Source organism: Psittacula echo (assembly GCF_963264785.1).
Source record: "Psittacula echo genome assembly, chromosome: 13".
Lineage (NCBI taxonomy): Eukaryota > Metazoa > Chordata > Aves > Psittaciformes > Psittacidae > Psittacula > Psittacula echo.
In genome coordinates, this window is record NC_137749.1 from 9,562,665 (window position 1) to 9,590,288 (window position 27,624).

Consider the following 27,624-nt stretch of genomic DNA (forward strand, 5'->3'; position numbering starts at 1 on the left):
CCTTGTTAGCAGGTCTGGTAGTTTAGGGCTGGTAATTCCTGATGCTAATTATAAGGCAAAATTTTTGAGGTGCATGTGGGTTTGCTATTAGCAGTGGCTACAGAGTAAAGGAGAAAGGGTTCTGTAGGCAGAGGGCTGTTTGCATGCATTGCTCTGGTTCTGAGAAGTAATAAACCAGAAGGGGAATGTGGGGGTTAGCAAACAAGTGACTTCTATGTCCCTGCAGTAGGTTTGGGTGTAGAGGTAGATCAGGCCAGAACAGCAGAAGTGATGGAGAGCTGCTGCAGCCTCTCTCTGTAGGTGGAGGAGGCAGCTGTGAAAGTGCTGCTGCTTTCTCAGTAGTTAGTGGGGAAGGCACAGCTAGCTTGAAGAGAGAAGAATTTTAGATGCTTAATATGAATGATGTAGAGTTCCCCAGTGAATGTCAGAAAACCAGCCAAGACTTCGATGAATTATTCTTGTCGCCTGGAATTAGCTTCATTAGGGCTAGTTCTGATATTGAGTTGTAATGCAAGAGTAGTAACCACCTTTTTGAGTAATGCCTGAGTCTCTGGGTTTGTACGTGGTGATTTCTTGCAATTTTTATAAGTTCTCATTTAATTCTATGGGATGCATATAAACAACTGCTTTTGTGATTAACAGCACTTCCTGTTGCACTTACATGTGTCATACTGCGCAGAGTCTGCGTACCCTGAATTGAACTTCTGGTACCTGATGCGTGGCTGGAGCAGAACCTGGAAACAGCTCAGGGGCATTGCTGCTCCTGCCCTTCAGGGGTTAACGTGGGTGCTTAGGTTTGTTTTGTGTTTTAAAGTAAGTGTGTGAAGGGTTCTTGCACTGGTAGCCTGAACAAGGAGGTCCTTGAGATAGAAAAGAAACAGAGCATGGCTAATGGCAGGCTTGATGAGAGGCTCTGCTGATCTTTGCCTGTGTCATCTCAAGGGCTAACCTGTGATGGGAAGAGGCTTGTTAATGTTTTGTCCTGTGTAGGCTGATAGAAAGTTATGGCTAGAAGGGGTGCTAAGAGATTGGGTTATCTGTCTTCCTGTCCTAGAACAAAATCTGGTAAACCTAGGCAATTCCTGAAGGATATTTGTCTAGCACAGTTTAATGACTTCCTGTGACAGAGACTCCAAACACCAGATTCTTTTGGTAGGTCTAGTTGCCAGTCTGTTGCTTGTTCTGCAGTTGCAGCTTATTATTCCTGTCTAAATACAGTGTCATGCATGTGTCCCTCTTACGCTACAGTTCTAAAGAACAGATTGACAGTTTCCCAGGACTGTTTGAGTACCAGGACCTCTGAGTCTTTCAGCACCAATCAGTGCAGTTGGTGCCTGGCAATGCCTGTTCCTTCCTGGCTTTCCACTCTCTGGAGGGCATGTACTGTTCAGGATCCTTGCGTGGCAGTCTCACACCTTTGCATTGCACTTCCAGTGGTGGTTTTGTAAAGAACTTACTGAGTTGAAGAGAGATCACACTTCATTTTGGGAAGTCACCGATCAGCTGTAGCAGAACTCTGGCAATGGAGTTGCTTAAAAACGTGAGTTTCGGGATTAACCTTTAGTCTGCATTTCCCAAACTGTGAAATCCTCTGGCATCTTGTGGCTTCCTGTGAAACTTTTAATTTTGTCTTCGTATTAAAGGGTCAGCCTGCTAATTCTGGGTTTAGTGAGCAGCATTTTAATGGTATTTGCTGTGTGGAACTCCTGAGGAAGTTACTATTCATGTTTGAAGCCTAGCATTTAGATTATTTAGAAATGCAGTTTTAATGGAAATTGATATTTGCCTCATTAACCATAGCTAAACAAAGTAACATTCAGCTTCCTAGCAAATTAAAATAAGTTGATCTAAACATTATATTTAGCTTCTGTTTGTTGATTAGCACTTGACAGTTGTCAGCCACCTTGGTGGGTGGAAATGCAGAATCAGCTTTTGGTGACTGCTCTTGGGACATTCCTGCTCTTACTCATTTTTGTCATATTTTCATGAGTGTAACTACTTTTCCTCTGTTATCTTCTGTTGCATATACCTCATCTGTGCTTCGTTGTACCTTTCCCATATGAGACCAGTTACTTGGGGTACCCAGTGAGATTATTTGGGAACAGCAGCTAGTAGAAAAATGGGATTAAGAGCCATTTCTGGTAGAATGATGCTGGGTGTTCTGGGCTCGCTGCAGCTTTGTTTTCTTGAGGGAGCTTCAGATGTCACTTTGAAATGCTGAAGCCTCCATTGGTTTGTGTTTTGACACTAAATCTGCATTGCAGAGTGGGCAATATACCACAGCAGCTGAGGTTTGAAGTGGGTGAGCACAGCCTTTAGATGTGTATGGAGGGAGATCATCTCCAGCCTGGCTCTCCCAGCCTGGCTCTGACCTCAGACCTCTGTGGGAGGGTAGAAGTGGTGATGCAAGGGTAGGTGTCAAGCATCACCTTTGCATGAGTGTGAAGCTTTAAAACTGAATTAGTGTTGTCCTTCAGTATCTGTATGTTTCATCTGTGCTCTTATTTATTTAGCAATTTAAATAGAAGGGTTTCTTCTGACTTAAAAGTAATGTGTCTTCTTTTATACACTTCAAAACAAATAATCCTGCTTCTAACACCTGCTTGGTTTGAGTTTGTGCCCAAGTAGCATTTTGCCTTGTGTATGCAAAACTTCTAAAACATGCTACAACTTCTTTTATCCTAGGGATGGTCAACACTGTGTTTGTGTTTTCTCTCTATTGACTTTGTGATATTATTCCTTACACTTAAATTACTCTTTACTGACTAAAATACAGTAGCATAAATGTAATCTATTCATGAGGTCTTGGAAGAATCTTTATAAAAAATCAAGGGTCTTGCAGGAGTGAGATCCAAGTGCAAAGACTTAATCAGAAGCGTCATCCCCCCTCAATTCAGGTGGTATCAGATTGGAGAGAAATGGTTCAAGGATGCTGTAGTGTATGAGTGCTCGTCTGTGTCTTTCTGAACAATAATGGAGTTGAATGTAATTTTTTTATTTAGCTAAAAAATGGCAAAGATGAAGTTTTGTGTTATAGTACCTGACACACGTGTGGTATAAAAGCTGGTTGATAAGCTGAAGAGCGCCGGCAGTACTTGAGCCGCTAGAAGGTGCGGGGAGTGAGAAGACTAATCTTAAAAGATTAAGTGGCTTTTCATAAATGTGTCGGACTTTTATTTGCTGGCTTCTGTTAAGGGTTTGATAGATAGATGAAATTTCTGTCCGGGTATTTGTTTTACCGTGGAAGAAGAAAGGACACTGTCTCATGCAGTGTGGACAAACGCAGAAGTGATTTCCATTGCCTGCATTCCTGCCACATTGGGGTTCACTTGAGGGAGGAATGCTTTTCAAAGCATGAACCATTTGCTGTAATACATGACACTGCACCAGCTACTGTGCAAAGGATAAAACAGGTTTTCTCTTTTTGAGGTCAGAGTATTTCTGTATATCAGATTTTCGCTTTTAAGTGTTCTAGATCCTTGCTCATCAAATCAAGATGTGAAGATGTGTAGAAGAAAGTACAAGATGTAAAGAAGAAAATGAAACAGGAGCAAAAGGGTTTTTTTTTTTAGTGTGACCTTCATTTGAATAGTGTTCATTTGCAGGTTTCTTGTCTCCCTGAATTGTTAGATTCTTGTTTAAGAATCTTGTTTAGACTCTTTCTTGTTTAAGACCATGACCTTCCTTAGGGCCCTGTAGAGAGCCTCTTCCGTGTTCATTTGGTTTTGTAATTAAGAAATGGCATTAATTTTTGGAGTGGAGTGGTTAAAAATATGTGATTTCATCGGTAAGGTTTTTGTCACCTTTTTGGTATTAAAGACTCTTGCAGTTCCTCATGTTTTAATTAAACAAGGTATTATAAATACATATTTGGCCTTACATTGTGTATTTTCATTGGATTTGTTTGGATTGCTCATGTGCAGAAAGTTTAAGGATATGCTTAAATACTACCAAAAAAAAAAGGTATTAACTTCTGTGCTTTTCTGCAAAGCAGGAACATGTGTTGTCTTGTTGAAAGTAAATGGGTTTGCTAGCTAATGGTGCTGAAATCTGGCAATTCTTACTTTCAGTTTAATGGTGGCTACAAATTAGCCTTGATTACTCTGACAGTTCTTGAATTGCTGTTATCATGTTTCATCGGAATACTCTTGTTGAAACCTGATCTAAAGAAAATACTAATATAGTTAATGTAAAACTTTGGATTTAGATTTAACTTTCCTCTGTGGAAAACTGTCTATAAAGTATTTTAGGTTTATTTTTTCCACCTACAGTTTATTTGGTTAAAGGGAATACCCCAGTGTTCATTCTTAAGTGGAAACTGTTTTGTGTTAAGGACAGATACTTGTCCAAGCTGACTTGATAGGATGTGTACTTTTGTAATCCTGAGAATACCTTTTTTTGGAAGAGGAAAGGAATTATCCCACACACTTAGATTTTGGGGGGTCATTTTAGGGAGGCAGCTGTCAGGTGATAGGATAGATAATAAGATAGAGAAGTACTTTCTTGATTACTGTTATTGGTAGTTTCTTTAGATCACTTTTTAGAGGCTTTCCAACAAGCAGCTTGTGTAGTGACTGTCAGAAACTGAAAAAAAAGAAATGTTTTTGGTATTCAGATACTTCTGATTACTACACTGGTCCTTCTAGGATTGCTGGCACCATTGTGTAGTTCTGAACTTCCCAGAGGAGACTCTGAAGTGTACTGGAGATTGTATTGGTGGAGGACCACTGCAGATGCCTCCTGGGAGGAAAGAGGTGCAGGTAGTGCTGAAACCCTGTGAGGACAGAGCTGAGAACCAGATGCTTTTTCTTTGGTCAGAATGACCCCAACTTTATGAAGAACTGCAAATAAGCAAGAAGAATATGTGTACATTAATAGAATGTTTTAGAGTATTTAGATGCAGTGGAGTGTGAGGACTGTGTTGTAAAAGATGTGGTTAGAAAAAGGTAAAGGTTTGAGGTGAGGATTGAGGATGGAACCTGGTAGTAGCTAATCTGAGGTACCCAGGTATTTTAAGTGCTTGTGGTCTATGTGGGATAATCCATCTGTCCTGACCTGGGTATACAGATGTAGGGGTGAAAGTACCACAAACAGTGTTGTTGCTCTTTTCTAGACAGAATTGATGGCTTGCTGAGTATTCTGTTACTGATGTTGTTCTTAGTGGACTTTCTCTGTTGTTGCATCTGATGGGAGAATTGATATGTTGTGTGTGTGACTGTATTTAAATTCTGTGTGAGGAATAGTGCTGTTTTCTTAGCGCCCATGAGCACGTTTCGTAAGTAGTGGGATCTAATGAAACCAAAGGGCTATGTCTCTGTACATCCTCTGCTGCAGTACCTTTGCCCGATACCACTGATGTAATAAGACTGTGTCTTCCAATGTCCTCTCTGTCTCTGCTGGCACGAGGAGTCTGGGAGTCCTCCTGGGTCTCATGCAAGGGTTTGGTTCCCCCAGCTCACCACTTTGCTGCCAGCTGGGAAGCCACCCCTCTGTGGTGAAAGTGCGATGTACAGATGTGCTGGTGGGCTGGCAACTGCTGAACAGTGTGAACGCTTTTGAAGTTCAAGGCGGTTGTGGTTTCCTTCCCTTGTGCTGGCTCTAGGCTTTCCAGGACTTGCATACTGTATTTTTCTGGTCTTGACTTTTCTGCAGCTGGAAACGTAGTGAATTCAGTTGTGAGGTGTGATTGGCACTTTGACTGATCCACTTACAGATCAGGCTTTCTTTAGGGTCAAAAATTGCACATGTTTAGGTCACTTGTCACTGTTGTACTAAAAATTAAAGTCCCACTCAAAGCCATACAAAACATCTGAAGTCCTGAATGAGGTTGTTAGTATGGAGCCTACAGTGTAGGCTTTGATTTTGAGCTATATTAAAGGGTTCTCGGTACCCATGGCTTTGATTTTGTTTGTACCATCCTGCTGTATTTTGCTTTTCCCTTCTGCCTATTTACTTACTATTATAATAGAACAGTTTCTTAGGGTGGAAAAAAAATGCACCCAGTTGCTTAGCTGGTATCATCACTGCTATGAAAATAAACTGGTTTTCAGTCCAGACTGCTGCGTTGCCTAATTCACAATATTTTTTCAGTTTAGTTCAAGTAGCAAGTTTTGTTTTCTGTTTAGTTTTAGCAGTACTGAAGAATTAGGAAATAGATTTTTTTTTTTCTGTTTCAGTCTTAGGAATAAGGGTCCACATTCATAAAGCACAGTCTGTACTTTCTAAGTCTTAGGAAATCGTAGCCAGGGTTCCCATTCATGGAGCTCTGATGTTGTTGCTGTGGCTGAATGCCGGGTCTCTTGGGCTGTTTTAGCTGGGTTTTGTTGTTGTTATTTTGATTATTTTTGATATATTTTTTTCCATCCTTACTGATGTTGAGTCTGGCCTCTGGACAAAGAGCAGACAATGAATTGCAGTGAATGACACTTGTGAGCAAGGAGAAACTGAGTCAGTTCCAGGCTTGTGCAGGGTGTAGGTATAATACTGAATAGAATTATAGAATCATTTAGGCTGGAAAAGATCTTTAAGATCATTAAGCCCACCTGTTAACCCAGCACCGCTAAGTCCACCACTAAACCCTGTGTGCCACAACCATGCATCTTTTAAATAGCCCCAGGAATGGCGGCTCAGCCGCTTTGCTGGGCAGCCTCTTCCAATGCTTGACACCCCTTCTGGTGAAGAATTTTTCCCTAATATCCAATCTAAACCTCCTCTGGTACAACTTGAGGCCGTTTCCTCCTGTCCTATCACTTGTTATTTGGCAGAGAAAACCAACACCCACCTTGCTACAGCCTCCTTTCAGGTACTTGTAGAGAGTTATAAGGACCCCCTGCCTCCTTTTCTCCAGTTTAAACAACCTCAATTCTCTCATCCATTCCGCATAAGACTTGTTCTCCAGACCCTTCACCAGCTTTGTTGCCCTTCTTTGGACAGTCTCCAGCACCTCAATGTCTGTCTTGTAGTGAGGGGCCCAGAACTGAACACAGTGTTCAAGGTGCAGCCTCACCAGTGCCAAGTACAAGGGGATGATCAATTCCCTAGTCCCGCTGCCACACTGTTCTGATACAAGCCAGGATGTTGTTGGCCTTCTTGTCCAGCTGGGCACAGGCTGGCTCATGCTCAGCCAGATGCCAGCTTAAACCCCCAGGTCCTTTTCCACCAGGCAGTTTTCCAGCCGCTCTTCCCCAAGCCACTCCCACCCAACTTGGTGTCATCTGTGATCGTAGGGTGCGCTTGTTCCCCTCATCCAGATCATTGATAAACAGAACTGGCCCCAGTGCTGAGCTCTGTGGAGCACCACTTGTGACCAGGCACCAACCGCATTTCACTTCATTCACGGTTGCTCTTTGGCCTCAGCCATCCAGCCAGGTTTTTATCCAGCAAACAGTACCCCTGTCCAAGCCATGAGCAGCAAGTTTCTCCAGGAGAATGCCATGGAAATGATGTCAAAGGCTTTTACTAAAGTCTACGTAGACAACATCCACAGCCTTTCCCTCATTCACTAAGCGGGTCACGTTGTCATAGAAGGAGATCGGGTTAGTCAAGCAGGACCTGCCTTTCACAGACTCAGGCTGACTGTGCCTGATCACCTGGTTGTCCTCCTGCACGTGATGCATGATGGCACTCTGGAAGATCTGCTCCATAAGCTTCCCTAGCACCAAGTTCAGACTGACAGCCTTGTATTTCCCTGGATCTTCCTTCCAGCTGTTTGTGTAGATGGGTATCACATTTGCTAACCTTCAGTGAACTGGTACTTCCCTGGTTAGCCAGGATTGCTGATAAATGGTGGGAAGTGGCTTGGTGAGCACTTCTGCCTCTGTACCTTCTTGTGGATCCCATCTGGCCCTATAGACCTGTGTGTGTCTAAGTGGTGTAGCAGGACCATGTACCCTTGATCTAGGGGAGCTTTATTCTGCTCCCTGTCCCTGTCTTCCAGCTCAGGGAGCAGGGTACCCTGAGAACATATACGAGGGGGTAATGAAAAGGAGACTGCTTCTGTTCCTCACTGTGCCGTAAAATCTTTTGATGGATGTTAGGATCATCTAACATAATTTGCTATGACAGAACACTGAGTAATACAGAATGTTCATTAGAGTTATTCATTAAGGATTTACGGTTTTTAGCTGGAGCGCTGTCACAGGTTTGGTTGCTTCTTGACACTGCATGCTGAGGTTATGCAAAAAATGCCAATGCTTCTAACATGTATTATTTATCTATTTTTGGAGCTGATGTGTTCCTACTAAATGGGATTATAACTTCAGAGTCTCTAATTTTCAGGAGCTGGAATTAAATTTGAACATGGATGAGGGTTGTGTTTGGCTATGTGCATAGTACGGGGCCCAGTTTTTGTTTTCCTGGGCTTTGTGCTATGTGCCATTGTGCTTCTAATACCCTCCTGCCCAGACTCAGGTCATGATGAACCAGAGCTACATGACCTAAGGATTGTGCTTAGGCACATTTGCAGTAGCACAGATGAATGGCTGAGCATTGTATCTGAACACAAAAATGAGGTGCTCTGTTCTTCTATAGCTTTTTAATTCTTCTGTAGGTTTTAAATTGTAATTAATCTATAGGCTTTTAATTTGAGGAATAGTGAACAACTGGTTTTATTGAGAAACTTTAATGAAATTCATCTGTTGAGTGGGTAATTTCTGATGGTGATTTGTGAACTTCACAAATACTCTGAAAATAAGATGGTGTTATCATAGTTTTTCACCTACTGTGGCTTTGTTATCAAGTACTATATGTACTCTGCCACACTGAATGCGGCAGTGGATGAGGCAAGGATAAATTTAAAACCATGTAATGGAAGTAAGATGCACCAAGTGACGTAAAGAAACCTGTGGGAGATTAATAGATAGAGAAAACTCTGCGATCTGGAGCCGAGGGGAAATACCATTCAGGTACAGCTCCATTTGCCTGAGAGCAGAGCCTTTGCGTGGGATTGGTGATACCTCACAGACAGGTTAAAACCAGAACTTGCTTGAAGATGTGTCAGAACATCCTCAAGCAGTCAGCTTCTCTGTCACTGAACACTGTTCAGCAGCTGACTTGTGGACACCATGAGCAGAGGCAGGACTGCAGCGCTGTTCACAAGCTGGCAGGTTTTCAGGAGTTCTGGGATATGGTACCTGCTCTGGTGAACTCCGCCTGTGGACTTGAGACAAGTCCTAGTTATGAAAGCTGCTTTTCAAGTGCAGAGAACTAGATTAAGGATAGGCTTTTACATGAATCTGCTGAGTATTAAATGAAGAAAACCATTGTGGTACTGTTGTATTGGGAATATTAAAAATATTTTAAAGTTTCTGTTACTTCAGTAAATACCAGTCTAGAGAAATACTGTTTGTGTTATGCTTCCACTTGAGCATAAATATTAGATCTGGAGGTGTATGTGTTTGTGTGATGGTGATGGGCGTGGTGTTCCTTTTGTTGTGTTTCTGATGCTTGTTTTGGGGCATTTGTTGAGCGCTGGTGTTGAGCAAAATCTCCGGGAGCCAAGGACTTAGGGGGTTAGGCTTCTTGCTGAAGATGCTAGGAGCTGATCATGCTCATCCAGTTTAGAATGGATCAGGTTATATAGAAACAACAATTTAAGAAAAAAGCAGCTTTCACTTTTAGTAAACTTAAATGTGCTAAATGTGAAACGATAGTGCAACATGTAGGTACAAGGCCTTTAAGTATGTAGGTTTAGTATTAATATAAGAAAGATCTTTTGGACAAGTTAAAATCTGAATAAGAAGAGTTACTGGCCTAAACACTTGTAGTTTGAGTTTTTCTTAATGCTTAAATCGACTTTTGCTAGCTGTAATTGTCTCTGAAATCAGAACAGACGTTCTCTTACGAGGTGGTTCATCTGCTTGGGGTCAGTGAGTGACTTACACTGAGAAAGCAGGAAGTATTTTTGTGTTTTGTTTTCCTTCACACTCTGTAGATAAAAATTACGCTAGAGGATGTACCAGAGCCAGCCTTGAGAAATGTGACCAAAATGAGTGAACTACGTCTGAGGTACACACAAAACTGCTACTATTCGTTAAAACCTTACATACAAACCCAAAACATGTACTTCAAGCTTATCTTTCCCAATACGTGCGTTTCAGAGTAATAGCTTATAATTGAATAACATTAAATACTGGGTTTGTACATTTAATCAAATTTCAGTTTCCATACAAATGAAGCTCAGCAGACGAGAACAAACAATTAGTGTAACAAATGAAAGGTGGCATTTCTTTGTACTAAAAACTGAAATAGTTTCAGATCTATGGTTGCTGCGTAAATGCTGAAGCCAACATGCATCTGTAGTGTTAGCTACCGAAAGAATTTCTTCAAGTATCAGACCTTACTGACTGGTGAATCTCTTTAATAAAGAGAGATTTAGTCATTGCAACCAGAAGAACTGAAACTTTCATAATTAGTGATTGCAGTCACTGAATTTAAGCTCTGTATCAAAGCACTCTCCTGAACTGAGACTTATAATTTTGGAGCCTTTAATTTAGACTTCTGGCTCCTCATCTCTACCTCTTAAATGGTGAATTGCCAAGTCAGCAAGGTTTTTGTGCCGCTAGTGGTTTATGTATCAGAGTTAAGAACATTGGTCATTTCTGCTTTAGGAGAGATTTGGTTTTTACTGTTTGTTTTTGTACTGGTTCTTGTAATGGTAAACTTCAGTTTCTTGAAAATACAAGGTTGAAATTTGGATTTTGAAAACTTTGTGTTCACCTAATGCTGTCCAGGAGATGTTTATTATATGTACCTGAGACAGGACCTCTGGCGTTTCTATTGGATGTAGCATTTCTTCAGGCTGAGTTACTTTTACATCTCTGTCTTAAACTGAAGGAGGATAAATAGTCCTGTGAAGATAGTATCAAGGCATTCTCATTTACCCACCAGCTTGTCTTTGCAGAAGTGTTTTGATGAGTAAATGGTGCTGGTAGACTAGAAAGGTGCTTTTTGAGGTCCATGTGCAGTTGGTTTCTGTCACTTGGTAAGCATTTTCAGAGCTTGCTGGTTTTTGATCATTCCCAAGAGCTGTTTTCACCTCTGCAGCTTCTCCTACCCCTGTGGTGGTGTGACCTGGTGCAGGTTTTCATGGTCAGAGCTGTGACTCTGGTTGGTAATCGAGGCTTTTCTTGTGGTACAGAAGTGAAGGTTCCAGCTGTGTTCACAGGGCAGCTTCTGGTAGCAGAGGGCTGAAATGAACTGCTTTGCCTCTGAGGAGATGTGTATAGTCCCAGCATATAGGAAACATCTTCTATTAGAGCTAATATTTAAAAACTATAATACATTAGTAGATGTTTTAGCTTCATTGGCAGACAACTATTATGAGACCAAATTCCACATTAATTGATACCAGCTCAGTACAATTATATTTCTGCTGAATTAGTTGGAGCATGCAGTCTTTCTGGTTGTAGGGGACAAACTGTAGCTGATTTGACTTTAAGCTATTGTCAGTCTACATTAATTTTATTTGATCCAAAGCTTGCTATTTCAAAGCCAACTGATCAAATTCATTCAGGAAACTGAACTAGCAAGGTGAGCTTGTATTGAATCAATGCTTTGCCTCATGTGCCTGTAACAATCTTGATTTGATATTGGGAAGCTCTAAAATGAGATTTACTGTGTTTAAAAGTAGTCTCAGGTATTGGATATAGATCCTCCCTGCCTTTCTTTCAAACAAAACAGTTTATTTGAGTGACTAATTATCCCTTATCTTTTGCAATAAAAAAGTGAAAGATGAATAAGAAATTAGTTCCAGTGTAAATACAAGCAGGAGGTGTCCTAATACAAACGCATCTCGGAAAGACTTAAAATGAAGCAGAAAATGCAGGTTGCAGGTACTGTAATGCCCAGGCAGTGTGCTGACCAAGCGTGCATCTGCAGGAAGGATGCACTGTGGCTTCCCAGTGCTCAGGCTCCAGAAGGAAAATGTTCTCAATTACACGGAAAGATTACAAGAGATGATTAAACCTGAAAGGGCTTCCTGGATTGGTTTATAATGGCAAAAATGTGTTTGTTTTATGAAACATGTGAAGCTGGCTGGAAATTAAAGCAGGGGGTGTGTGTGTATTTTATGCATCTGTCATGAAGTCCTTCCTGTGGATAATGCTTCTAGTAAATGTCTGTTTTGAGTGCTTAGGAGAAAATCTGGAAATTAGCATGCTCTAAAGAAAGCTTAAAAAGCTGGTTGAGCCCTATGTTGAAATACGTGATGAGTGCTGTGAAACACCTGGCATTCAACATGTAATTGGGAAAATGTCTGGAAGAAAAGCTTTCTGTAAGGATCTAAGCAACAACCTCAAACTTGGGTTTTTTTTTTTTTTTCCCTGTATGAAACCTAAATTTCTCTATTAGTGAAAAATCTTGTCTGTTTCATCACTGACTTAGAAAAATAATAATGAGAATTTCTTGTTTGTACGGTACATTTTAAATGTATTTATAATCTTGCCTGCTATTTCTGGTGCTTTATTGATTAAGCTTCCAACTGGTTTGTAAGATTTCTTTCAAATTTCAAATTACAGGTCCACGTCTAGCTTTGGCAAGACTTCTTTCAGGTGAGTGGCTTGTGGCAGATTGTGTTACCTAACGTGTCCCAGCAAATTGGTATTGGGTTTTTTTGGCCTTCACTTGACAGTAAGTTTTAGCTTTGGTTATATATTAAGCTTGTAGAGCTGGTGTATGGTCTGAACCTGATTTCCATTTTTCTTCTTTTTGTATATACAGTTAAGGAGTTTCTTGCTGTCTCTGGCCAATTCATAGCTCTTAATAAACTGTTGCTGGGGACGACAGGTGGAGTGTTACCAGAGGATGGATTATTGTGAATTGTTGATGTTTCTGACAGGCAGACATTCCTTCAGGTAGGGGTGTGCTGGTGAACCAGCAGGGTCCTTGGGTTTTTGGCAAGAAACACAGTGTTGTCATGAAAACATGGAAGCAGCAGTCAGTACAGCTGACTTCTGCTCCTAGTCTTATCTGTAGCCTTTGGCAAGCTGTATAGTTTTTCTGTACTTCCTTGTAACCACTGGCAGAATGATGCAGTGCTTGGCAAGGTTGTTGAGGGTTAATGTTGTACAAGTGCTTTGAGATGCTGAAGTGAAGAGACTATACTGACACCATTGCTTGAAGTGTTTTCATGTTCTCAGACTGCTTAAACTTTGTGATGTTTTGTAAGTTTATACTGTGTATAGTGCAAAAACTACAACTGCTTCTATTTCCAATGTTCTACTTGCCTCCCATCTTTCCAGCATATGCCAGATGAATTTAATCGCTTTAAAATGAAATTTCAGCATACTCAATTTTGTGTTGTAGCAGAGCTAAGGCTGCATCTGATCCTTGAAAGAAAAAGAAGCCTTTTATGTTAGAATCTCTTATGTGAATCATAATAGTGCTGCTGTAACTTGTCACGTCGTACATGAACGCTGGAGGTGGTTGCATTTCCATTTTTTCACTTCTAGGCAGTTGTTGATGCCGTTAGCTAATGTGGTATCGGTGCCTCTGCTCCCACAGCTGCTGGCTTACAGCTGAACTTGTGCCATTACATATTTCCTAACAAGATTGAAAATACAAAATGCTTTATCTTTAACAGCTGGTGGAAAATGTGTGGTTTTAGTGCTGCTAGGAGGTGAAAGGTTAGGATGTTTTCTTCCTCATCTGCTTTTGCTGTGAGTTACCACCAATAGCTGTGAACAGTGCGGGATAACTGGCTTCAGGAATGAAACAGGGATGGGTATTTTTGGAGCTTTGCTGTTCTTTTGAAGAACTGGGATCTTGTATGGATAAAGGAACTTTTTGTAATTTACTACAGTCCTGGAAAGAACAAAGTCTGACCATCCACTAAGTGATCACTTGCATTTCAGGAAAGGTGCATGGTTACATTGTGTTGTGCTACTGTTCACCTTGGCTCATGCATCTTCATGAATCATGTTCTGCTGCTGGTGCCATCTCACTTGATTTTTTTTCTGTGGTACAATCATAGAATGGTTAGGGCAGAGAGACAGGCGTGAAATGTTTTCATGTTTCTGCTGTTTTGACTTAAAAAGACTACTGAAATGAAGTGCTTGACAGGGTTGTGGAGAATAGCACCTATTCTGTGCATCCTCGCCTCTCCCAAATTTCTCTGTTCCTTGGCCAAATATGTTCATTATAGACTTTGGTCTATTTTTATGTATGTATTTTACCTCTGAAGGCACGTGCCCTGGCTAGCTGATGTGCTCTGCTGTGGGAGTCATGAGCCTGGTGTCCAGGACTGTGTGGCACACATGGGCTAAGAGGATGGTGTTGGCAGGTGCTCTGCTGCCTGCACTGCTGCCTGTGCTGCTGACCTTCCCACCCACTGCTGTATCTGGTCTGGATGACAGCCACCAGTATGGGTATGGTGGGGCCTTAGTGGAAAAACCTGCACTCCATCAGTGGCAAGAGGTTTCTGAAACTGCTGTTCTTAAACATCAGTCCTAAAGGAGGCCATCAGTTATGTCTAAACCCACCCTGAGCACAAGTAAGAGGGGCAGTTAGAATTTCTCAGATGATTGCATCTTGTTCCTCTTTGTGCTAAGCCACAATAGTCATCATGTCAAAGCAAAACAATTCAGATGAAACTCCTTCTGTAACTGCACAAGATTTATGTAGTTCATTAACATGGGGGGACATGAGCCCTGGTTTAGGATAGCTCAGGAGTTGTTATTGGCAGTGTTTGCAGAAAATGGAGATTTTAATTCTGCAGTATTTCTTTCAGTGTCACTTTTCCCCCACGCCTTTGCAGTAGAATTGCATAGCAGTTTGTGTTCCTTGGTCTGAAATAATAAGTGCATCTGACATAGCATGGTTTCCATTGGGAACGATTGTTCAGCTGGTTTGAGTGGTGTTTTAATAGAAATGTTTTCTACTCTTCCATGTGTCCACATTCTTCAGATAAATAACACAGGAAGTAATGGCATTACAGCATGTAACTGGCATTTTTTTAATGCCCATAATATTGGGATGGAGTCATCCTTTTATCTGAGCCAGTTGTATGTAATTGTACATAAAACAGTAATAACGTGTATGAAATTGTAGAGACAAAAGTATACTGGTTTTGCCATGTGCATGTTGACTTGTGCTTTCCTGGTGGATGCTGCCTGTGAAACCAGAGGGCTGCAGAACAGCTTTCTTCACAAGGGTGTGTGCGTGACTTCCATTACAATCAAGCAGTAAAGAAATTAAGGGTTTATCTGAAGTATTGAATTTTGAATTGAATTTTGCCGTAACTACAAGGGGATGCAGCAGTGGAAAACTGGAGCTGGGCTGAGAATAGTCTTTCATGTGTTAAAATATTTACCACAGTCTCCAGTGTAAATTCTGTGCTTGGAACTGCAATGATAGAACTTTCTAAGAAGCCTTCCGCTGGGTGCTGACATTGCACAAAAGTGGTGAAAGAAGCTGCAATGATTTACTGAAGACTTGCTGCTTTCTGTGAGATTCAAATTTGAATAGTTTTAACTTCAGCTGGAGGTTTTGTGTGTGTTTGGGTTTGTTTGGTGTGGGTCCCCCCAACTCCAGTTTAAAGGTAAGTACTAAATTCTCCTCTTCTGCTGCACTGGGCAAGTGAAGCTTAACCTTTTTTCCCCCTAATCGGGGGGAATAACAGGTTTTATTCCCCCTTTCCCTGTTTGGGCTAAAGACATAAATTCAGTTATTGTTCAGGGAGAGGGAATTATTATGACCTAAGGTGATAGACTCTTTTATGATTATTATTATTATTTTCCCTGTTAGCTCTTTGGACTGAGTGAAACTGTAACTGGGTGAGCATACTCTTGTCTCGCTGTGGCTGTCAGTAGTCTGGCAGGTCTGTGTGAGTTCTTAGCCATTTTGTGACCTGGATGTTTGCTCTTGGGTAGGTGGTTGCTAAGAGGATGTGCTGCTTTTATTTTTCTAGAAGAGCAGGTCTGTGCTTTGCAGAGAAGCCAGTACTGGAACTGGATTTTAGTCTAACATCAAATTAGAAGCCTATTATCAATATCCTATACCAATTACTAGGTGTACAGGTGCAGCTTTTATTGAGAGTGCATGATGACTGGTTTTATTATGGCTGGTCATGTTGTCTGAACACTTAAATGTGACCTCTGTCTTGATTTAGTTTAAATGTGTGTTTCAAGAAGGTAATAACTGCAATTACAGTTGCTTTTAGGTTGTATACTGTGGACGAGAGAATACATGCTAGTGTGTTAAATTTCTCCCTGCAAAGTTACCTACTTGATCCTTTCACAATCACCGCCCGCATAAGGTGGTCATTCTTTAGACATGATTTACCTGGGATTTTTGTAGCTTGCTGAGAGGAAAACGTGCAAAATTGTTCAAAAACGCTGGTTTTGGAATTGTTGCAACCACCATCCAGAAGAAAGATGGGCAGTGATGGTCTGGTGCAAAAGTGCACCTATGGATGCTTAATGAGGACATGCAGACCTGCCATTGTTCTCTTGTATAGCCAGATTATGTTTTTTTTCTCATGCAAAATGTTTTGAGGGACACAAAATGAAGCTGTTTTATTAGGTGCTGGCATTTGATAGATGGAATTGATATGAAAAAGCTATGTAGAAATTGTACTTTTTATAATGCTAATTAGGTCTGACAGTATAATGATGGCAAGTAGGCAGTACTCTTACAGCAGCAGGAACTAAATGTTTGCAGATATTGACGGTTTCTTGTGAAGGATATGTTTGCATGAAGAAGCGCTACAGAAGAGCTTAAGCTAGAAAGTGAAAGCAGATTCATGGCTAAAGAAATTGTTTTACAAATAGGTCTATGAAATGGCTCTGTATTAGGCTGGACATGTGCACAAGTCTAGTGGGTCCTGCTGTACATAGTGATTGGAATGGAAATAGGGTTCTGAATTTATTGTGTGATCTAGCACTTAACTACCATAGCATATTTCTGTTGAACTTTGCTTCTGAGAAAAGTGAATAAGCAGTCCTCAGTGCCCCACAAGAAGTAAATGGGTAACTCTGTGGTGATAGCTGCTCCCATGGTGTCCTTATCAGGAAGTTTTTACCAAGGATGTTTAAGAGAATTATTTCCCAAGCACTGGAAGCTGGCCCTCCTGACTATTAAAACCACATAGTTTAACCACATAGTCTGAAACAAAGCAGCTTTTTAACAGGCTGAGTTATCCGGAGGTTTTGTCCATTAGCATTCAGTGATATGTTACACAATGGATGATTAATACACGTAAAACTTGTGCTTTGTTTGAAGTGTTATTTATTCTTACAACTTTATTCTTCTTTCCTAGAGCTCCGCTGCACCCCAGGGCAGTTTGCGTGTCGGAGTGGTACCATCCAGTGCATCCCTTCAAATTGGCAGTGTGATGGATGGCCTACCTGCGAGGACGAGAGTGATGAAGTTGACTGTCCAGGTAAGTAAGCCTGAGAATACTGCTCATCCCAGTGCCAGCTTGTTTTGCAGCAGTGCTCTGACTCTTTAAGGTTATTTGCTTATTTTTATTTGATAGTGGTGATAGATGGATGGAACTGTACCCATTATTAACAAACTCTGAATTGTCTTCTGTTTTTTTTGCTTCTGTTCTTACAGTCTGAGTAGGTATCCTGGAGATGATGAGAGTTTGTAGTCTAAAAAGAGACTTTCATGACAAGGAAAAAATCATGATTAAATGAAAATGCTACATAGGCCTATGGTTAAATTCAGAATTACTGTTTTGGTTGTATTTGTATATCACTCAAACTGGGTGACACTGTTGGACTTGGGTAGAGAGCTTGTTTTATTGCTGCCTATTCTGATTATGCTTCTTGTGTTTAAGTGGAGAACTTTGTTCTGCCAAACAAGCTGGTGTATTAACTCTTCATCAGCTTTTGTGATCATACGCTTTCAGAAGCCTGTCACCAGCAGAGGCTCTCTGCTAAAGCTACTGAATACTGAGATGTCTTAAAAAAGGCAAACAAAAGTTTTTGATTCTGAATATACGTAATCACAATTTTGAACCTTTTTATTTGTTCTTCATAAACAGGCCAGTGCATCTCTTTTATTGTGTGTCTTAAAACTTTTCTCTACAGTGTTACTAAAGTGCATTCAAAAACTGTTGTAACAAGTTCTTTCCCACCAAACTACTTAATTTGCTTGGGAGAGAATCGCATCAACTTTTCAGCTGTCATCACAGCATGCAGTCTGTCACCATTCTGAGTTTTGAGCTATTTTAGAGAGGTGCTACAAAATAGTAATATCAGTATATTACAGCAGTGAGCTCTTCTAAATATACGTGTTTTCTAGTGGAATTAGAGAAGTAAATCTAACACACAAACTCCGAAGCTGTGCTATAGTTAGCCATCTCACCAGTGTGTGGTATGCACAAATAATTGAAAGAATGTGTTCAATGCTCTCTTCTAAAAAGCTTTTGCCTAGTTTGTGGTAGTGTATGTATTCACAGCATGGGGGAAAAAGCTGTTGGTAGTTTCTTCTGACATTGAAAAATAAGCTGTGCCATTGATATCTTGTTTAAGGATATTCTTTACAATATGGATGTCGTAAAGAAAAATGCCTTTATAGTTGTGCTGTTATTTTCTCTCCTTTTTAACTTTGGCAAAATGTGAAAAAATAGGGACCTAGTAAAATTCTGGAGGTTAATGGAAGACAGTGGCTAAAGGGAAGCCAAGTCATGTTTGGATTTACTCAAATAGCACTGAAGGCTTCACTTGTGAGAATATGGGAACATTTACATTAGTAGAAAACAGTATTTTTATCTTCTCTTGTTGCCTAGTGTACTGATCGGCGATTTAAGTTGTTGCCTGGAGGGTGCAACAGGATGGTGTTGACTCAAGGACTGGAGTTACAAAGAATGTTTGGTATATGGCTAGGAAAGGGATTTTTATGAAAGTAACATTTCTCAGTAGATAGGCCTTGCTTTTGTGTTTGGAGTGTAGGTCTCACTGAGCTGTCTGGCCTGACACGATAGGAAGAACTTGAAGAAATGAAAGGAGATGTGTAAGAGAGATTTGATTCATTGTCATGTCTGTATGCAGGGAGAGGAGAATAGCATACATAAAGAATACTAGGGGAGAAAATGATGGACAGCATGGAGAAGGAAAGTATCCCACTTGATGAGAAGAGTAATTGGATAAGTAATTGGTGAAAAGGCTGTGCTTGGTGAAACAGCCAGAAAGCTGGGTGTGGTGTTTATGAAAGAACTGGGATATTTGCACAGTAATGCAAGGAGTGTAGCCAGCAAACCAGAGGAACAAGAACTACTGGTGTAGGATGTAAAAATTCTATTATACCTGTAACAAAAACATTGGTGGGACAGCTTTGTGACCCAAAATGGGTGTTGAAGGACATCTGTTACTCAGAACTGTAAAGAATAAGGACAGGTTGGCGTGTTGGTGTGCAGGTGAATGGCAGGCTGGAGTATAAAGGGGAATACCATGAAGTAAAAAGTATGAGGCTAGAATAAGTTTGGAAGAGCATGATTTTCTTATGTTGGGGAAGGCAATACATACATGACTAGTCATAGGAGAGACTAAGTCCTGGTAAGTTGATTGGGGAGCTAATGCTACTGCTAATAGTAGTACATAATCGTACTCAGGAGTGATAACTTTCTTCTTTGGCCACTGAATTAACAAGAAATGATGCAGCTTTAAATTTAGAAAATACCTTTGGATTTAGATGAGCAATTGTGAGATGATTCAGCTAAATTTAAATACTTTTTAATTAAGGTTCTTAATTTCAATAAAGGCAGACTGAATGCTAAAAGAACAAGTTAATGAAGCCACCTGGACTTGGGAAACATGGAGAATTAAAGTATCTTTAAATTAAAAGGTATGAAATGTCTGTGAAGCATGAAAAGAAAGCTTGCAAGAAAGGGTTCTGAATCTGGTTGGGAAGCTTGTTACTTTTCAGCCTTTGAGGAACTCTGAAAGATCAATGGCAGTGAATTAGGGTTTTGTGGTGGTGATGAAGGTGTGTTTCAATGACTACTTGTCATGTTTGGTGTTTTCAAAGGTTTAATACAAAGACATTGTAAGTTTTGTCACTGTTGGCTTAGTTCACCTTTTCTAGGTCTGATTCATTCACATTAGTAACAAAGCTGCTATTAAAATCGGAGGATCATAAATTAGTGAAGTATTTTGGTAATCACATGTTGCCTGAAGTACAAGGAAACAGCCCAAACCCTAAGACCTTTTTTGTTAGAATAATTTCTCATGGCATTTTTTCAGAACACAAGTAGGTAGAACATTAATTCATTGACCATCTGAATAAGTGTATGAAATGCCTATTTTTGCTAGGCCATGTATTTTTCTGAATGTAGTCATAATAGCCTTTTTCATTCTTACTGTCTCTTTTCAGAATGATCATCTTCCTTTAAAACACTTAATTCTTTTCAGTCCCGAACTTGCAATGTGTGAAGTGCTATTCCCCCTGCCCTTCCCACTAGGCAAGCAAATGTTAGTGGAATCTGCAGCAGTGATTACCCTCAATTCATCTCTGGTAGACTAAAACTCTTGGCTGCCTGCTCTTGTGAGCATACTAAAAATTGCTGGGAGGGTTTATGTAGCATGTGCGTGCAACTCTCTTCCACTTAAGCAGTGGAGACTTAGGAAATTTGTGTACTCTTCCGTATCGACAGTAATTGATCCTAAAAATAGTTTATCCCAAAGTGGTGTATTCTGTGAAATGGTAGAAACAGGCATTGATATCTTTAATATGGACTTTTACAAATGGGAATTTTTTTATTTCTACTCACTTTCTCTTGTGTTTCTATACAAGTACTCCAAAGTACTGCATTTAAAAAGTTCTGCACTTAAACCCTGAAGAAGGAAGGGCTCTGCAGTTTGCCTTTTACTGCTCATGGGATTTCCAGACTTGCTTCTACCAGAATATCAGATCAGCTTCTTCAAGTATACTGTCATCTTTGCAGGCCTGTTGGGCAAAACTCATTTACAGCAGTACAAGTGGAGCAGGGTTTAGTATAGCTCTGGCTGTTTACCTGTTTTAATCTTATGCTACAGACTTGATGTTTGTTTCTGTTACGTATGAACAAAAAATGGATGTCTCAAACTCCAGTGCCTCTCATAATTCCTATGCATACCGGTTATTCAGCTTGCAATATATTGGTGACCAGTCTGTTTTGTCTTTTTATTTATGTTTTAAATTGAATTCTTCCCAGGAATAAGTGATCAGATTGTGGTGTCAGCTGTCCTTGGGCTTCTTCCAGCATCTGAATTTGAAACCCTTCAGCTCATCCTGTAGTGCACACTCTTGCCTAATGCCGCATTCTTCCTGTGTAAGTTATTTCTCAGTACTGTTTTCTAGACCTGCTTGGTCAGAAACAGGAACACTGGGAAGTTTCAGATTTTCCCTGCCTGAGGCCACAATCAGCACTGGAGAGCTGGACACCCTGGTGGCCATGGTCGTGGGCCAGCAGTTGCAAGCAGAGGCTAGTTAATGGTATGAGCTGCCCTGCAGTTCCGTGGTAAACAGTACAACTTTACATGTTTTTATGTTGAGATTGGGAGCCTAATTTCGTATAGAAACAGTCTTACTGGGGAGCCAGCAGTAAATACTTATCTTGAGTAATGTCTTCTTGTATGCTGTTCTTAAGGACTTCCTCAGTCCTATCAGGAAGAAATGTACAGACTTGGAGGTCACTTACCCCAGCACATACACAGTACATCATCTTTGAGGCTGCAAAATCTCCTTTGTGGAGTCCACTGAAGGCAGGTACCATAAAGCAGCAGCGCAGCACACTGTTTTGCAGTCATCATAAACAACTTTGTGTTCTGTTTCACCAAGGTTATTGTGTTTGGTCCAAGTGACTCTTGTCATTTGTGCACTTCTTAGTACATCTCTTTTTTTAAAAACTAGATAATAATGATAAAAACTTGATAATTTCCACACCTTTTTCAGAGCCCTTTCTGAACTCCTATATGAGTCATCCTTTTTACCCTACTTTAAAGTATTATGAACACCTTTAAATTATTATGAGCACTTCACTGTTCTATTACTTTGAATAGTGCTCAGCGCAGCAGGATGCTGTTCTTGGTTGGCATCTATTTCCTAGCATAGAACAATTGATAATACAAAGCATGGAGATGCTTTATTTCAGAAGAATCACTCCTCTCTGGAGACTTCTGAACTGTATTTCCAAATCTTTAGACACAGAACTGGATTTTATCCTGTAGTTATCTCACCTCTCAAATTATCCGATGGAAATAAAAGCTTTCCAAGCTGTAGTAGGTAATGTGTTGGACAAAAAAATTGGACGCTGAGGGGACAGGGCAGCTTCTTATGTCAATTTTGGGAATCTGTGTGTTTAAACAGGTGCAACTCAAATTTTGGAACAAATAAGATATGACAAGACCTGACTGCTTCACAGTTTAATATTGACATAATTTGACACAGTGCATCCATCCTTGTGAAGGGTTTGTCATGACTGACTTGTCATCTGTGACACAGGAACTCTGGAAGCTAGTTCAGCTCCCCAAAATCCAGTATATCCCCCTTTGAATCCTAACCCTTCAAGGACCTCTCTCTATTACAGTCAGTGTCTTCTGCCTGCCTGCCCTTTTCTTGGTGCAAAGCAGACCTTGGTCTGTGTGGCAGATTGCAGTTTCTCTTCCAGCTCCGCCAAACACAGTTTTCCATTTGGCGTACTGTTTGTTCCCCCATGCAGTGCTGCTCGGCACGTGTATGTTCTAGCCTGTTCCCGTCTCAGCTGGTGCCAGCTCTCGCTTTTGTGTGGTCTCAGCTCTTTGGCTCACGTTTCATTTGCACTACTTGGCTTTTTTTTCCCCTTCCTTTTACTTGGTCTGAATGATGGAGGTGCTGAGGGGAACAAAAAAGGCGCTTTCTGCTCTGCTTGTGTGCTTGGCTTCCCTCAATGAGATACCATGTGCAAAGAAAGCATTGCTGAGATCCTGGGGATAAATGCAGCAGAGTAATCTCCATGGGTGTACATGGCAGAGTATGCACAACTTAACTGAATTCCTTCCACCCTCTATGAGTAATGACAAAGCTCGTATTTCTTTCAGACTTAACTGCATTTTTCCCCTTCCATTTTTAACATGTTCCCAACAGGAACAGCAAAACTTGTACCATGGCACAAAGCTTTTTCTGTGAGCCTGTGGGCTGAATTTTGCAGGCTGCTTGTGCAGCTACAAGGTAGTTAGAAATATAAGCAAATTTCCCCCCCCCTTCCAATCTCTTAATTTTTGTTCTGAGTAATTATTGAACTGTTTTCATTCAGATCTGAATAAGTTTATCACTATAAAATGTAGTAGGAGCCATCCAGCACAGCATATTTCCATTCTGAATTAGTAGCTTTTAAGTTTTAAACAAGTGAAAATACTCACAGAGTCAGCAGTGTTGGGCAACTTTCTGGGTGTATAGCACTATACTTAGACTGTAGTCATGCTAGAGTGAATTAGATAGCAACTGTAAATTGACAGAAGCTCTGTGAATACGAAGCGCGACTTGATCCATGTGGAAACAGATTGGAGGATGCTTGTGTCCTTTGTGCTGTAGTATTTGAGGGGAGAAAAAAGAAATTTGCACCCCGTGAATTTTTCCTTGAACCCATTTTTCCCTTTTCCCCACCAGCTGACAATCAAATTTCTTTTCTGGTATAATTGTATGAAGTCAAAGGAAACAGGCCTCTGTCTTGGCTAGTAAAAATATTGCCGTTGCTGTTGGTTATAGTATCTAGAAGAATAAAGGGCTTGGAAAATAGCTGATCTTCCAAAATCTGATAGCTTTCAAAATACTAAATGTGCACATAAGCAATAAAAGTGATGGCTTTTCTGTTCTGAAACTCTCAAGCATGGTTAGGTTGTGATTTTCTGGCTTAGGTTGTTATCTTAAAGCTTTTTCTGTGGCACTATTAATTTACCTTTAAAGATAAAAATACTTCTGTGAAGGAAGCATGAACAGCAGAGCACGAAGAAAACTTTTCTGCAGAGTGCTGAAAAAGTACAATAGACAACCAGTCCAATTACGCCTTTGCCACCAGGATCTGCAATGACTTCATGGCAGTCAGGTAACTTAGAGGCTTGTTAGCATCTCTTTCTTTCTTGCCCTGGAAACACTTGTCATTGTTGCTTTTCTCAGAGACTGAAAATTCAGGTCAGATAGAAGCAATTTAATATTTGAAGAGCACTAGTTTATTAAGCATCTGACAGCGTTGGGCTTGAAGGAGAAGTGACTTGTGGTGGCTGCTTTCTGCCTCTTCAGTCCTGCCTGGTTTCAGCAGCAAGTGTGCTGACACGGACAGATGCTGAGGGAGGAATGAGTGTCCTGCTTCCTGGGTGAGGAGCGATTGAACTTGCTCTGTGTGGGATCTGTGTAGCTATTTTTCAGAGCATCTGGCATAAATTCTGTCACTTTAAGATGCTAACCCAAGTAACCCTTTCTTAACCTCCCATGTTAAAACCTGTGAACTTCTGCTTTATTCCCCGGGGGAGGTGAATTGTTAAGTCCTCGTGGGCGTTCTGTTTAGCCATGGAGGGTCAGCCATATGGTGTTGCATCTGCTCGCACTTCTGAAAGGGAACTAATTCTTTGTGCGTTTGGTTCGTACTAGTTCTTTGGGTTTAGTTGTTACCATTTAATGCCATGGCAAAATAGAACTTTACATGCTGAGCTCAGTTCATCTTTGATAAAGTGTTCTGCATTAGTTAGTGTTATTTTTAAAGTCTTGCTATAATTAAAGGTTTGCTTTTTTAGTGTCAGTATTGCTCTGAAAATCACAATGTAAATACTGCTACTGAACCATTAGGATTAAGAACAAATTCTAAAGCTAGATTAGTCTTTAAAATAATAAAAAATAATCAGCCATCTTCACTGTCAAATTATTTTACCATTTTGTGTCCTTTGAAATGTAGACTAACTGAATTTCTTGGCACTAACTTCTTGCCTGTGATAAATAGCGTATTTTAATACTGAACAATAGAATTACTAATTTATTCCTGTAAGGCCACGTGAGTGTATTATGCATGGCCATTTCTTAATAGACTATCTCTGTAGACATGTAATTCCTAGGATAACGTGATAATTAAATATCCCTTGCTTATCCCATTAACCCAGGGCAAACTCGGTATGCTCGAGCCAGATGAATGCAAAGCTACTCTGCTGTTCCTAGGCTCTAGCTAGTGATTCTTTCTGCTCATCTGTGCTAACACTTGTTCCAAGGAGTGCACTGTTTAATGGTGAGTCTTCTGGAGGTCTTTCCCCCCAGGTAATAGAGCAAACAGTCTGCAACTCTGGATTTAAATTACCATGAATTTGCTGTGGACCTCTTGCTTTTTAAAGGTAGTCTGAAACGGGAAAGTTTATTGACATGGTTTTGAACATATTTCAAATGGATGTAGTTAAACCTGTTGAAGACAACTGTGTAGCCTGTCTTTATTTGGGATCATGACTGGTTTATTTGGTTTAGCTAGGCTAAATAGAGCTAATCAGCTTTAAAGGAAAATAAGCTGATCTCTTTATACAGAAATGGATGTGTGCAATAGCTCTTTGTGCTGGTTAACTGTATTACTTTAATAACATCTAGAAATATTAGGTAATGTGCTAGCAGATATTTCTAATGCTTACATTCTTGGGTTCTTCATTTTTCTCTTTTTAAGGTTAATCCCTTGTTTCCAGATTAATCTTTCCCAGTGCTCATCTCCATCTTTCTTAAAGGTTTCTCCCTACCACTGTGCCAGCTTTCCTAGGATCTTGCTAGTGTTGCTGGCTACAGCCCGACCTGAACTCCTGGTAGGCTCCCAGCCCTTTTTCTGGAATAACATCATGCATTGTGTTCTTCCTAAGTTATTGAATCCAGTTGTTGTGCATGCTTGTTAGAAGCCATGACACTGAGATGAGGGTGTGTATGTGTTTTGCTTCAGATATAGCAAGATAGCATTTCCTTTAGAAACCCTTGTTCTTCTGGCTGAAGATAGGTTTCCTTTTGTGGTTTTAATTTTGTTCTAGGACTCAGAGAATGTGTTGGAAAGTGTATTGGAAAAGTTGTCTTATATCCTTGAACACACAACTGTGAAATGAAGCAGGTAGAGTGTAGGTAGCTGTGTAAACGAGACCAGATAAAATGCGCTGGGGATGATGCGTTTGCTGCAGCAATTGAAATGATGAGCGTCAAGTCCTGTGTATAACTGCAGGCTGTTGAGAATCTGCCAGAACGTTTTGCTTACTCTGCAAGACTCACGTAATGGCTTGTTGGATCTTTTCAATTGTAAGTATTTTGGTTACATATCATGTGAAATGGCCAAGCAGGGATTTACCATCTTGGTTTACCTACATTACTTATTGTATATGTCTTGAATTAAAACCCAGGGAAAGATTAATAAAATGAAATCTGCCTTTGCTTGCATCTTTCACCAGTATTGACTATGCCTTCTGGTCCCCAGGATTGACAGGGGACCAGCGAACTTACCATGGGAAGGAGAATGTGGACTCCAGGCACAATCGAGGGAGAGGAGGAGAGACAACCCGCTTTCACACTGTCAATGTGGCACAGCCTGTCCGATTTAGCAGTAAGTTGCAGACTGGGAAATCTGGGCCATCTTCCTGCTAATTAGTTTACCAGTTCAGGCTAATTTTTTTGAAGGGGAAATTAATAGATTTTACTCTTGCATAGCTTTTTGACCAGATTTTCTTAACATGCACGCTTTTTAAGGGTTTTATACATTTCTTTTATATAAATATGTTGTGCATATTAGATATTGGTATATTCTGTGTATATTCTGTATATTCTATATTCTGTCTTAGTGATGCTGCTGTATTCTGTCCCTTCTTAGTGATGTGAACAGTAGATCTTAAATGATCCCAAATAAATGGAGGGTAAAGAAAGATATTTAGTTCAAGGGCTTCAAATCTGTTTATATATCATTATTTGATGATAAAGATCACTGTTTCTAAAGAGAATAAAGCAGCTTTAGAACAGGAGCTCTGAATGCATGTAACAAACATAAAACAGTTTGTGTATTTGAAGTTCTTAAGTGTTGTGCAAAATTAACACTGCAAATGCAGGTGCTAATATAATTTCCTGTCTGTTTTAAATTTCATCTGCCTGTCTCTGTGTTTCTCTCTATTAGTTACCCATCACCCCCAAGAATGCTTGTCAAAAGTCCCTGGGCCTGTTTCATCCAGAAATGTCTCAAGGCTTTTGTTGGATATTCTCTCAGTTGAGTTAATTGAGAGAAAGCAGAGACAGTGGTTCACACTGTGACCTTGTTGCTAAAGATCCAGTTTGCAGGGATGTTTTTCCAAAGCAAACAACAGTTGCCCCAGAACCCCCATTGTCTTTAATTATTGACTATGGGAGGAGGACTGTGTGAATACTGCTAGGACTGTCTGTAAAAGTAGGTTGAAAACTTCACAGCATGTTGGATGTATTGCTAACCACCTAATAGAAAGACACAATCATTAAGTTGACCACCTCTGGTTTTTATTTCCTGCTTCTTGCTGCTTGTTTTGACTTGGATTGATCGCACTGATTGGTTTTACAAAGATGTGCAGAGAAATATCTTCCACGGTAGATCATCAGTCTTAGTTAAAGGCTTTAAAGGCTGTCACAGTGCAATGAAACATTACTTGGAGTTGCATCTTTTAAAATATATTCATGACAATTTTCCTTTATCAAAAGCCGTAGTAAAGC

At 40.4% G+C, this 27,624-nt stretch overlaps 1 protein-coding gene across 3 annotated transcripts in view; it reads left to right on the forward strand.

Annotated features, from left to right (window-relative positions):
- The window catches only part of DGCR2 (DiGeorge syndrome critical region gene 2), a 48,953-nt gene that overhangs the window by 5,067 nt on the left and 16,262 nt on the right, over nt 1-27,624 (forward strand). For 2 of the 3 annotated variants that reach the window (XR_013957954.1, XM_080628932.1), the window contains exons 2-4: nt 12,516-12,548; nt 17,255-17,377; nt 26,375-26,500. Coding sequence is in view for 2 of the 3 variants with exons in the window: in XM_080628932.1 (XP_080485058.1) it covers nt 12,516-12,548; nt 17,255-17,377; nt 26,375-26,500 (282 nt within the window). In the remaining variant the exon portion in view is untranslated. The remainder of the gene's footprint in view (nt 1-12,515; nt 12,549-17,254; nt 17,378-26,374; nt 26,501-27,624) is intronic. The other variant, XM_080628933.1, reaches the window with a different exon arrangement.